This window comes from Protopterus annectens, chromosome 4.part0 (genome assembly GCF_019279795.1).
Source record: "Protopterus annectens isolate FY-2018-M chromosome 4.part0, PAN1.0, whole genome shotgun sequence".
In the NCBI taxonomy this organism is placed as follows: Eukaryota; Metazoa; Chordata; order Ceratodontiformes; family Protopteridae; genus Protopterus; species Protopterus annectens.
In genome coordinates this window covers 1,706,712,547-1,706,726,741 of record NC_056733.1, presented here as the reverse complement: position 1 = coordinate 1,706,726,741, position 14,195 = coordinate 1,706,712,547, and the positions used below count along the sequence as shown (strand labels likewise).

The 14,195-nt window shown below is 39.1% G+C and overlaps 1 protein-coding gene across 4 annotated transcripts in view; it reads left to right on the top strand.

Annotated features, from left to right (window-relative positions):
- RGS14 (regulator of G protein signaling 14) overlaps positions 1 to 14,195 on the top strand; it is an 854,621-nt gene that overhangs the window by 799,054 nt on the left and 41,372 nt on the right. For all 4 annotated transcript variants that reach the window (XM_044069441.1, XM_044069439.1, XM_044069442.1 and 1 more), the window contains one exon: positions 11,306 to 11,379. In XM_044069441.1, the coding sequence (XP_043925376.1) occupies positions 11,306 to 11,379 (74 nt within the window). The remainder of the gene's footprint in view (positions 1 to 11,305; positions 11,380 to 14,195) is intronic.

Here is a 14,195-nt window from a genome sequence, read left to right as displayed (position 1 = left end):
ATAAGATGGTGCATTTCTGAGTTTATTTTTTATTTTTTATTTTTATTTTTATTTTTTATTTTTTATTATCACTATTATTATTATTATTATTTTGTGTTTTATGTTTTACATGGGTGAAGTGAGCAGTGCCACTGAAGGGAATGAGTTATTTGTATATATATTGCTCTGACATCTGATGACCGTCCCTATTTGAATTGAATTAGATAGGTATTATGCTATCAAATGAGTGTATTTGCTTATGACCAGATATATGAGATTTGGTGATTTGCACTTTGGATGCAGTAGAGTTTTTAATTAACAGTTTTAATTAACAGTTTTTAGCAAGTTGATGTATATGTTTACATATACATATATTTTTTAGTATAGAGCTGAGTGACTATTTTTGCTATGCGTATTATCCAATGTGCGTATTTATTCAATGCATATTATATTGGAGTATGCCTTTAAATGTTTTTTGAATGATGTTTTCCCGCCTTTGACCCTATTTAAACATTATATGGAGCATTTGTTATTGGTCTGATGAAGCTGTGAAGCGAAAGCGCTAACCGTAGTTTTATGTGCACGCAAATAAATAGTTTTTATGCTGTATTTCCCGAGACTTGTGGACTGAATCTTTGCTACCTTCTCGATTTAAGAGACTTGGAACAGAAGTGTGTATGCCCTTCATTGCGTTGCTCCTAGTAATTGTTTTTGCGTTTAGAACATTGACTTATAAGGTGTTCTCCTGAGACACAGAAAAAGCATGTTTTGGGTTAACTCCATTATTTTAACATTCCTTTTACCCACCATTAATAATTACAACTCTTGATAAATGAGCATGTTTCTCTTCACCATTATGTAACAAAAAAAAAAAAATATATATATATATATATATATATATATATATATATGTCCCATGACCAATTCCATAACATTCTCTCATCACTACATCTTTTATTATATATACATGCTTGCATTTGTCATTAACAAAAGTTCTTATCTCATTTTCAATCCCTTCTGTAGTCCTGAATTACAATTTCAGCATTATTTAAAAAATTCAATTAGACTATTTTGCTATATAGTGATCCCAAGGTTTATAAAATGATTTTTCTCTAAGATGAGTCAGTGACCACATTGCAAAAACATGTATTTAGTTATTCATTTATTTATTTATTGACATTTGTTGACCGGGAAACTCCACTGGGTCAGAAACCCATTTTCAGTGGAAGTCTGAGAAGAAAAGCTCCACAAAATATTAATTACAGAGTATTTTAAGGATATAATAGACTAAAAGCATAAATAATGAAGAATTACATTGGCATATGGAATATAATATACAGTGCATGAACATTAGAAGCATTTGAATAGTAATGTGATTTTGGTTCAAAGTAAACAATTCTATTAAATACTTAGAAGGTTCTAGAGACTGTCTAGAAGTACACAGAGAGATTTGAAATTTTAGGTGTTATAGATCAAGTTCATGGTCATGTGTGTTGAGTTTCTAACAGGGAAAGGAGATGAAGAAGTAATGAAATGTTTATTTCTGGTGACTTAGAGTTTTGCGTACCAGAACAGATGTGATTATTGAGGTAGTGGCATTTGAGTGCTGATTTAAAAGTTTTTAATGAGTCTAGCTGAGTGACCATTATGACCATTTTTCAATTCAACAGACAACAGACAACATTAAAGATGCAGCAGTATGTTCACGTATAACAATAAAAAAATAAACAGCCAATAACCATTAACAATTGAGCCAGTTGGCATCACCAAATCTGTTTTTACCTGCCTGTAAAGCCCTTTATGTCTTGCCACCCAACCCAAACATCTCTTGCAATGGCCACCAGTCAAGGTGAATCCAATCTGCATAGCAAGGTAAGGCCACTAAGTAAAAAACAGGGGGGAAACAAGGGGGAGAAGCCACCAGGAAGCCATCTGGAAAGATCCAATTCTTGGTGGGAAGGAGCTGGAGGGTCTTTGAGACACTGGTGGAATCTGCAGTGGGAAAGGCATCTCTTCAACTTGAAAGTCAAGTGACTAGGGACCTGCCTCAGGACCCAGCTTGCAGAGAAAATGACATGCAGATAAGTCATATTTCTCCTCTAAGCTGAGCAAAAAACACACTGGAAAGGCGTTGTGACCATTTATTCAATTCAGCAGACAACATTAAAGATGCCACCATATGGTCACATATAACCATATCATAAAAAACACCAGTAACCATTGACTATTGAGCCAGTCGGTGTCACCAAGCCTTTTCCAGCTAGCATTGTAGAACCAGGTGCATGACCCAAACTACCTCGGACCCTGTATTAAACCCCTTTATGTCTTGCCTCCCAAACCAAACACCTCTTGTGATGGCCACAGATTAAGGTGAATCTAACCTGCATGGCGAGGTGAAGCTACTGAACACAAATATGGGGGAAACAATGCGGGAAAGCTGCCAGGCAGCCACAAACCAAGCATGCCTCCATGATTTTCCCTATGGTGGTCTTGAAACCATTACAGTCAATTTCTGTAAGTAGCCTGCAAGTTGCTTGTACCTCATAAAAAATTCCTTGATGGCTAGGGAGATGTCTAATTTAAAAAATTAAAACATACATTTTTCAAATGTACTCTGGTACTACTATAAAAATCAGAGTCCAATTTGTCAATATCTTTATGGTGGATGACTTGATATTTGATTTGTCAGGCTGCATGTGGCACTCTGTGATTAATGAAATGCCTGAACTTCGTGATTGCTTCAGAATTCATAGCTACTTCCTAATGGATTTTCAGCATAATCATTGACCAGAAGAAAACTACTTATTGGTATAGAGATTGAAGCCTCCTCGCTAGCCTACTAATCTATGAACCTATGTCAGACAGGATTCTGGCAACTTGTTGTTGTCCATCGTTAAATCATTTCCCCTAAGGTGGATTAGCAAGGCCTTGGGCACACTTTCATTTGTTATAAGCTGATGCCAAATCTCTCAAAACTAAAACCATAAAACCCTTGAGAAACCAAAGAGATGAACTACCCATTTCTTACAATCTAAAGAACCAACATGGCTGGCCTGACCAAAGCTTGGACTGCAGTTCTCTTGATGAAGGAATATCTCAACATCCAGATAACCTCTTCCCCTGAAATAGAAATGTTGGGGTTAGTGCCTGATGCATGACAAAAAGGCATCAGACATCCACCTTCCTGTTTTTTGTACAACCTTAGCTGAATGGCCCTCCATGGCTAAGTCAGAGATGTGGCCTGTTTTACAGGACTGTGATGAATGCACCTGAGAATGCATGACTTGCCCTTCAATAGCCTTCTGTAACAGGAGGTTGCCCAAGTGAGGACAAGACTTGACCAAGAATCTCTGGGGATGATCCTGTCATACTCACGGAATTTTCCCAGGGCAATAAAGTAGTTGGCCAACTACACAACTTTTCACTTTTCTCCACTGTAGTACAATTTCAGATTAGGTATATATAGTTGGGGGAGTGGTCAGCAAAGCCCCCCACTTGGGTGGGTTTGAGTTAATGTGTTGTGTGTTCCATTGTGCTGTGGGGCAATTGTTTCATTGCCCTGGGAAAAATTGTGAATTGATGAAGTGATTTTCAATGGTTATGTGTCGATGAAGATGTGTTTCCTGGAAATATCTTTTGGCAAACTAATATAGACCCATATGAGTCCCCAAACAGTGATGCCAAGGATGTGCCTCCCTATTGGCTTCCTTCAGTCATTTGAAGCCCCTCAAATGTTATCCCATCCTTTGATCAACCTTCCAGACAGCCAATGATTAGAAAAATTTTTAAGACCTAAGAAGCATGTCAAGCAGCCTAAAGCCACTTAGTGAACCCATAGCTTGTTGGGAGAATCTCCTACTGAGCATCTGGAAACCAGGAAATGAAGGACCAGTGGCAATCCCCAGATTCTGTTCTGTGGAAATGATGCAAGAACCTATAAAATCCTTTGAAAGTCTGGAATTATGATGAATATGCCTTCCTAGTGTTTCTGACCCAGCAGCAGCACAGCTACTCTTCTCCAATAAATAATACTTTGGGAGAAACTATAGTGTGAGTTGGTTCTCTATTTTTGGCTAGCCACCAAAACCTGGTAAACTGAAAACAGGAAAGGCTATTAGCAATATGACAGTGGTGGCCAGGCACATGCAAGCTTCAAAATGTCAAATTAATTTCCAAACTCAATAAAACTAAAAGCCTAATGACAGAGTGCACCCACTTGGACATGGAAGGCCATTTGCTGAGGGCTTGGACAGTTGGTGAGTTGCATGAATGAAATGAAACTCTGCTGTTACGTAATTTGTCTTTCCACACTAGAGTGGCTACCAATATAGGAAAGATCTCCAGGAAAGTAATATCCCTCTTCATGTATTCTGACCATGAATCAGGACAATTTTCTGTAAACCAGCTACCTTGGAAATAATTACCCATGCCAAACTGTCCTGCCACATCCATAAGAAAGTCTAGGTCACTGGAGGACACCCAAGGCAACTGCCAAAAAGACATGCCATTGAATTGGTTCAAGAAAGTGAACCAGAGATAGAGATCTTTTTTGACTCTTCCTTTCAGATTGACCCGGTAAGTCTTGGGTTTGTTACTGTTCAGCAAATTGGAAGTGAACCAAGGAAAGTCTTGTCCAGTGAAACTACCCTGCAGGCAAAATTCAATAGCCCATGAAGCTGCATGATTTCCCCCATGCAAGCTTTGCTGGCCCCCAAGAATTTCCAAATTAAATGTCTGACATCCTATTATTTCCTTCACAGAGGATTAAAAGACTTATTGGTGGTATCAGCTGTTCAAAGGAACTCCTAAAGTAGAACAAATCTCTTTGAACACCATAATCCCTTCCACATCCCCTTTCTGTCCTTCACTCACTAATAAAAAATCATCAAGTTAGTGAAGAGCTGACTGACGGGGTCCCCAACACTGCCACCACCAATGCAAAGCTGTGCTGAACAGTTCAAATGTAGCACAAGCATCAGAGCACCCCCCATGTACATGGTGGTGTGGAAAAATAACTTCAAGTTGAACTGAAATCTCAAACAAGGCCAGTCTTCCTGCCAAATGGGAAGCTGCAGGAATGGGTACTGGATAACCAGTCTGCAGAGGCAAGGGTCAGAATAGCCCAAGATGGCCTCTGCCACTTGATCCATGAAAGAGTAATGTATCTTAGCCTAGTCTTTCTTAATGAAATTGTTGACAGAGGCACGCTCAGGTGATGGATCAGCCTGTACTCACCCTTCTTGGGAACTAGAATGATAGGAGAAATTTTAGAAGCAGGCCGGGTGGCATGGAAAAGGGGCCAATTACCCTGTTGGCTATGCATTCTATTTCAATTAACTTAGCCACAACATCTTCTAGCCCCTTACTGGATGAAAGGTTTCTGACTTACATAGAATCCAATGGGACCAAAGAACCAATTCAGAAACCTTCAGTAAAACCTACAGTAATGACTGAGGCAGTATCTCTGCCAGGATAAATAGGACAAAAATTGGGTCAAATTAGCTAGTCTGATTGCAGAGTGGGAGGGATGTGGACCAGTCAAAACCCCTTCCAGTGGTGCCTTGGTATCCAAACCCCCCCCCCTCCACACACAAAGGTTCCCTCATGGTAAAATGAGACAATGCTGTGAATCCCCTATCCTATGATCCCCTAGCACCTGAATGCCAGGTGAAATTTCCTGCAACCTGAGCACAAGTGAGCGAACTTACAAGATAGACACAGGTACTTCCACAGGTTGAAAGCCCAGCAGAACTTATCCTCCTATTGGTTCTAATGAGTCTGTGTGGTTCAGGGGTGCTCTGCTTGTCCAGTATCACACTGAGCCAGATGTCAGGGAACCTTAGTTCACACCTGAGACACTTTGTATGGCTTTTAATTTCCTGAACTGTTGATCATAAATTGACCAGCCTAAGCCCCCTTTGACGTAATGAGCTTCCCTACATATCACAATTTTTCACTGTCACCCTAGCTGAGGCCTTTTTCCCAATGGCTGCAAGAGCTGCCATTAAATCATTGTTAGTAGCATTATCAGCATCAATAATGCACCATATGACTTTTGTGTCAGCCAAATCAAATATTTCCATGAATACCCCTTTGTGAATCTTTTCTTTAACTCTTCTGGGGACACAGGCCATGATGTGAGACCCTGGAGAGGTGGAAACTGTAATATTTTATGTGGCTATGGCCGATAAGAACTGAGTAACATTAATGTCCATATCAGCCACATCAACATCATTTGAATATGTGACAGCCTCAGGTCCACTCTGTAGGCTGGGTAAAGATGAGGATGTACTCAAACTCATATCTACCCCTCTTAGCTCCCCAAATGAAAAGGCAGGTGTGGCACTAAAATTGCTCTCTAATGTTTGTTTAAACAATCTAGGCCTCTCTTCCTTTGTTAATGAACTAATAAACTTCTGCAGATTTCTTCAGAAAACCAATCTCTATCATCTGGTCCAACTTCTAGACCCCCCCCCCCGATTCATTACCTTCAAATACTAGTGAAGTCTCTACCAGGGTCGCAGAATTATCCATCAGGCCTGCAACATCTCTTTTTGTCTTCCTGCTAGATCTTTTGGAAAAGAGGGACTCCCATACATGCGCAGAACTCACTACTGGTTCTCCTGCATGTTCATGTGCATGTGCATAACATCGTGTACAACTCAACGCAATGTTTATTGGTAAACATTTGAAAATGCTGGTACCCACTAGAGTAAGTGCCGAAATAAAGAGACTGAACAGCCGAAAGAATGGACTTATATATGCTAAGTCTAAGATGTTATTTCTCAGAATAAGGTATGCTGGTCTCAATGTTGGCATATATAATTTTGTAGGGTGTGGAAGGCCCGTCTCCCACATGAGGAATGCAGAGAGGTCTTAAAAGAAGTTTTAAGGAGAAAAGTGTTATTTGAGATTCACTCTACCCGACTGTTTATGATCTTTGTTTTTATTACAAACATATTTGTGATATTGAACATGCTAATGACAACTGTGCCTTATACAATCACATAAAGACCTGTGGCCAGAGTAAGTTTAAACTTTTTGTGCTTGAATAAGCTCCACAAAACAACATGGCAGGATTTTAGGAGAACATGGAATATAAAGAGTTAATGTGGAACCTCCCCAGATTTAAATGATAATATTTCAGTTTTTAGTGTCCTAAAAATATGGGCAGCTAGGTTATGAGTTTGTTCACAACTATATACAAGTCCCATTTTACACATGTATTCATTTAGTTTAGTAGATAGTGTGTATTTATGTTGATAGAGTGTTGGTTCATGTTAGTTCTTAATAAAATGTATTTTCGGACATATTGCATCATTAAAATTGAATACAAGAGATCAGTTTTGTAAGAGCTTTACAATAAGGTATTAGATAATTGTTTAATGGATAATTCAATGGTATTTTTTATTGCATAATCAAAATGACATGGGATTGAGGGAAGACTTTTTAAATGAAGGGGTATCCACGTATGTTACTCTGAAGAAATCTGACATTTTGTAAGACAAAAGCATTCAACCGTTAATTTTTACAATAAATGGAAATTTCATATATCTCCGCTGGCTCCACTGTGTTCCATTTACAGTTTAGTGATGTTCTTAGTTTGATACTGAGGATAGGATTTAGTTTTGTTGGTTAACTTTTTTTTTCGGCTTGTCAGCACTCAGCATTTTGAATGTCAACATTTCAATAGGGAGCCTTTATCAGGTTTACTCACTGTACAAATTCAGCAATTCAAAAATAATAATTAGATGAGCCCAAGTTAGCATACTCATCAGACCAGGAGAGGGTAACCCACATGATAAAAGCAGGACTGAGACTACAGATCATCATTATATGGAAGACAAAAACTTTGTTCAAGTACAGTGGCCTCCTACTGCAAGCATCTATTGCTACATAATCTGCTTCAATACAGTGTGTTATTCTTTTTAGGCCTACTTATATGTACAAACGTGTGTTTGTGTGTGCTCTTTACTGTACGGCTGTCAACTGTGGTTCAGATTTTCTCAGTGTATCTGTATGTATCGGTCATCGCTCTTTGCTGCGGTACATTGCAAGTTTACTAACTCTAACAGAATGCAGTCACATTAGTATGGGTTGTATCAACTTTCTTGTGTGTCATACGGCATATGTACCGTATGCATGTGTGATTGCAGTTTAAGAATTTTTGTCAGGGATGTGACAAGTGGTCATTGTGCTTGTTAATTTGCATGCTTGTTACCGTGAAGTAATGCACTGGTATTTATGTGGTGGGGGGTGCCGGGGAATTGTGCTTTGGACACAATAATGTCTGACATTCAGTAGTTGCCACCCAATTTATGTTCAGGGCTATTGTGGAGGCACAAGTGAGTTCCACCAGACCCTCATCAGAGTTTGAGGGGGTGATCCAGGCACTGCATACTGACATACGGGAGTGCATGAACCATGTGTGTTATTCATTGGATACAGTGAATCTCACTGTAATGTGTAATGTTTACTCTGGATTATCTGACAGGAAATGGCCAGTAATGTCAGCTGATCATCTGCAATGTCCAGGGATGTTAGTTGACCTGGCCATGGACAAGGATGATCCCTCTTCTGCAAGGCTGGCACATTCACAGAAACATTGGCTGTGGATGTATCTACACTCAGGAGAGGCCGTCATCTTGTTTGTGGTTATTGTCATGCTGCTAGCCTATCCTCTAGCTCACATCAGTCATGCTGAGGAAGCACGCCATCTAGCCAAAATTGTGGGGCAGCCTGTGCAGTTCCTGGCAGAGTCAACTCTCCTGGGTATGTATAGGAAGCTGAACCCTCCTTAGTCCATCCTTTTCTGGACTTGTCAAGCAGCCTACAGCCCAGTGCTTCACAGCCCAGTGCTGCACCATGTGCTGAGTTTGTGTCCTTGCGGATTCACACAATCCACCTGAGTCCCTAGAATATCCCATAATTCCACTGACCCTGGCCCTTCTCATCCTTGACCCCTCATACTATTTGTAACACTGCCCCAACAACTGCTTTTTATTTTGTATACCTCTGTGCTCCCACTCACACACTTCTCTGTGGAAGACGTGCTCCAATACTCTCTTCCCCATCTGACCAAATAATAACTGTGCCCTGCCCCTTGTACATTGCCATTTAGGTTGCCCACGTCTGATGTACAGCATTGCCATCCTATACCTGAGGAAGCACAATATGGTATTTTTGTATGCATCATGTTTACCTTTTGTATCTGCTTAATAAGTCTGGTATAGTCATGTTGTATAGCTGTGTGCAATCCGCTGCCTCTTTCCTCATGGCATGGTATACTGTGTTCACCTCCATCTGGCATGGTCATCCCTCGCTGATGGCTTTTCTTGTGATTCCTCGTCTGCCTCAGCTGCTGCTGCCTGTGGCAATGGGAACTGCTGTTCCTGAAAGAGTCTACCCAGTTGTAGTTGCTACCTAAGTATAACATAAGATAAAAGCTTAATGTTTTTACACAAGTGGCTGGGTCATACTGTAGGGTGCCATTCAATGACTCCAAACTGTGCAAACACAAGCTCTATGATGCTTCTGCTTTGTGCTATGACAAGGTTGTATCTGTGGTCAGTTTGTGTATGAGAATTTTTAATTGTTGTCATTAGCCACAGTTCCAGGGCATATCAAGTATCATCAACAAATTGCCCCTTTTGGCTTAGTTACCCTCACAAAACATTGATCGAATTCACATGTGTGCCATATGTGGGAGTTATGAAAACAGCCTGGGTGGCCCACACATGGTTCCAAGTCATTTACCTGAATAATCATTTTTCTGCAACCCAAAAGCTTGAGCCTATTTGCCTGAGAACCGTATGCTCAAAAACTCAGTTGCCTGAAAACTCATTTGTCTAAAAAGCGTAGAAGTCTATAGAAAGTATGTGATGGTGTAATTTCTTATAATACAGTTATTAGGGATGTAAGTCTAGCAGAGTATGTGTAGCATTCAATATTCAACATATTGTTGTACCCCCAGATGTTTAGATGTCTGTGTTTATGCTCCAATACTGATTGACTGTATGAGGTATTTTTGTCTTGTCTTCCCAGCTGTACAAACATGGAAGTCATAGATATAATTAAGCTAGGTTTGCCCACCTGCAAAAACATGTTTATGGTATATTTGTTGTGGATATAAAACTTTGCAAAAAGATTTGTTGTAGGTTACTTCACTTCACAGAGAAAATCTACCAGCTGTGTTACATATGGGAAAGGCTCAAGTGATAGTGATCACATTGGTGGTCAAATAAGAGAGAATTCTCCTGAATTTGTCAATAGTGAATGTTGCCAGACAGAAGCAATGCTAGAACAGTGCTTTCTATTTCACATTGCCAAAACATTTGGTTAGATTATTCATGGTAGGCTTCCAATACCTCCTCATGTAAACAGATGCTCATTCCCTTCCAGGCTATTCTATCAAATCCTGTTCCAGCTAGACTGGTGCAACTTGTCATTAATGTACTGTACTATGTGAACTCAAACTGAAGATGATTATTGTGTGTATAAATATTATTTGTGGAGCTTTTCTCCCCGGGCCTCTGCTGAAAAAGGATCCATGTCCAGTCAGATTTTCCCAGTAACCAAATGTAAAATAAAATAAATAAATAGACTGCTAAGGTGAACAGACTTCAGTGAAACTGCTTGTAATTCATTTCTAAGGTTTGATAGTGTTGGGTTAATTACAGTAGTTATAAGGAACAGGTTTTCGCCTCACAGCAAGAGGTTCTCCCATTCGATTCTTGGCTGGACCACCTTCTATGTGGAGCCTGCATGTCCTGCCCATGGTCAAGTGATGTTAAAGACATGCAGGTAGGTGTGAGCGTGAATGAGCATGCCTTCGTTGAAGGTTGGGCATCGGGCTGGCAACTCAACACCATATAAATCCACTGCCAATCATGAGCAGACCAGAGTTCTGCTGTGGCGACCCCTAACCGGGAAAAGCCGAAAGTCTTGATGAGGAACAGGGGATTGGCTTTCTCACTCATGTGAAAACATTTTATTAGAAACCCATTAGCAGTGTCAGTCTTATCTAAATGGAGTTTGGTAGAATGATGTATGATTTGGTGAAGCACTTTCCTCTAAGCTGTCAGTTTCTACCTTGCCAGTGACTTTTTTTCTGCAGTACTTTTTTGGAACCACTTTGAAAAGGAGTAAATTGAAACAGGTGCTGTAGTGACTGTAACAGTATGTGCTGTTCTTACTTGACAAAACATAGCTAAACATAATGTCTGTAAATTGAAAATAACAGCATCATAACATAAAGTGAAATGTTTTTCTTTCAGTTTGCAGTATATCATTAACTCTTATTTCTTTTCATTTTGTTTGATTTCAGCTCCCAAAGAAACAGAACATATCAACAGTGCTGGGCATTCATGCAGTTCACCAGGGAAAACAGATCCAATTAAGGTATGTAGCACATGCTTTCCTCTAATGAATGTTACTAAATCCCATACGGAAAACAGAGGGCAATGCACAAACTTTGCTTTTTACAAGACCATATGGAATTGTGAAATAGTTGGTGTGCTTTACATACTAAGTTCATTCTTTTTGATCTGAATTACTGGCCAGGTAGAATTCTCAGATTTGGTCACAATAGATATATTGTCCACATTTTTATGTTTACGTTTGAAGTGCAATTATTTAAAATTTTCCTTTCCATTAGTACAAAATCATATTAGATTAGATTCAGAGATAGAATTATGTTTATATAACTAAATATAGAGGAGACTGCAACAACAAAACCTAATTAAGCATGCAAAAAATTCCCACAACTATGTGAGAATTAAAGGGGGTGCAATCAAAAATTAATATCACTATAAAAATATGCTGTTTCATTTCAGAGTTTAAGTAGAGTACAATATATATATATATATATATATATATATATATATATATATATATATATATATACATATACATATATATACACACACACATGCACACACATATAGATGGATCTACTTCATTACATCAAGTTACCAGATTATCGAGTGTTAAACATCGAGACTAGAAGGTCAATTGATCAAAGCACTGAAAGATGATAAGACTGAGTCTCATATCATCAAAAACGTTAAAGTTCATGTTTTTTGAGTTGGAATAGTGTGGTATTACTTTAAGAAGTTTTTAATTGTTGTAAAGAGATGTGGCGGACGTTACGCGTAATGGTGCAGGGAATTTGTCAGCTTGTGTGGTTCTACTATTGAAGAGAAGGGTAAGGGAGATTTATTTCTTGATGGAAGGATTTATTTTTTGAAAGGTGCCAGAAAGAGTGACTAAGAGTAGATGTGTTTGGGTTGGCAGTATGTAGGTGTTTTACGAAGGCACAGGTGTGTATTTTATATCTTATGTTGTATGAAAATCATGGTACAGTGAAGATCGGGAAATGTACCTTTCATCCACTGTAGTGCAACCTCGGAGTTGGTGTATTTAAGTTGCGGGGGGAGTGAGGGGGAGTGCAGGGGGGCTTGCCCCCTGCATAAATGTTTATTACAGCATATATTTAGTTTATGTTATGTTTAGTTGTAGGGAGTGCAACGTAACTTATGAAATGAGAAGTTTAATGTTATGGGATTCGATTTTATGAGGGTCAGTGTTATGACTTTACAGTGTTTTGATCTTTCACTATTGTGATCTCAAAATTTTACCACTCGATAATTTGGAAACTCGATGTAATGAAGTAGATCCACATAGATAGATATGGATTACCTTCAAAAAGATCTAAGTACCACAACGATTTATATAGCAATTTTTCAGTTTCACTAAAAAAGCTTTTTCAGGCATGAAAACATTTCTAAAAAGGTAAAAACAGATTTACGTACCTAAAATACGTCGCATAATAATTATACACTTTGATGTAATTGTTGCAATAAGGGTTTTAAGACAGATTCATTCAAGCCTGATGAAATATGTGCTTTCAATTTCAGTATCCTCTTGTACTCATCTGTTTCATCTTGTTGTACCAGGTCACCTCTGGGGAGAGAATCATCAGTTTTAGATAAAAACATAAACTTAAAATAGTGTGTAAAATCAGACTGTTGAATGTGTTTATATAGAAGTTATGTACTCACCATAACATTCCATCTGAGTAGATACTTCATTTGTCTGCAACCTGTGGGATTCGGATCCGACCTCAGATCCGACCGGCAGCTTTCCAAGCTTCAAGATCCGAGCTCCTAGCTCCTCCCCTACCCATAATCCCTTGCTACCAACCACATTACCTCAGATCAGTTATTTTGCCCTATAAGCTAAAGACGGAGAGAATTCTCCACAGGACAATATTTTACTGAGGTTCGGGGGATGGCAGGGGAGGTCGGTTGCAGACAAATGAAGTATCTACTCAGATGGAACGTTATGGTGAGTACATAACTTCTATATCTGAAGTAGTTACTTCATTTGATCTGCAACCTGTGGGACAGAGTCCCCAGCTTACCTAAAGGCCCTGGGTGGTCCCTATGGAAGGATATTCCGAAGCACCGCGGAGCCAAAGGAAGCCCTACTTCTGGAGATCATGTCCAGTTTGTAATGAGAAATGAACATATGGGAAGAGGACCAGGTAGCCGCTGAACAAATATCATCAATTGGAACTCTAGACCAAAACACTGTTGAGGTAGCTACAGACCTGGTAGAGTGCCCGGATGGCAACCGGAGCTGGTCTCCCAATTGAAATGTATGCCTGTCTGATACATTGAGAAATCCAATTCGCTACTGTCACCTTAGAAATTGGTTTGCCCATGGCTGATTTAGCATAAGAAACAAACAACTGGTCTGACTTGCGGAAATCTTTGGTCCTGTGGCAAATCTTTAGTTCCTTTTGTGGTAAAAACTTTAAAAAATGTCTGTAAATTGAAAATAACAGCATCATAACATAAAGTGAAATGTTTTCTTTCAGTTTGCAGTATATCATTAACTCTTATTTCTTTTCATTTTGTTTGATTTCAGCTCCCAAAGAAACAGAACATATCAACAGTGCTGGGCATTCATGCAGTTCACCAGGGAAAACAGATCCAATTAAGGTATGTAGCACATGCTTTCCTCTAATGAATGTTACTAAATCCCATACGGAAAACAGAGGGCAATGCACAAACTTTGCTTTTTATAAGACCATACGGAATTGTGAAATAGTTGGTGTGCTTTACATTCTAAGGTCATTCTTTTTGATCTGAATTACTGGCCAGGTAGAATTCTCAGATTTGGTCACAATAGATATATTGTCCACATTTTTA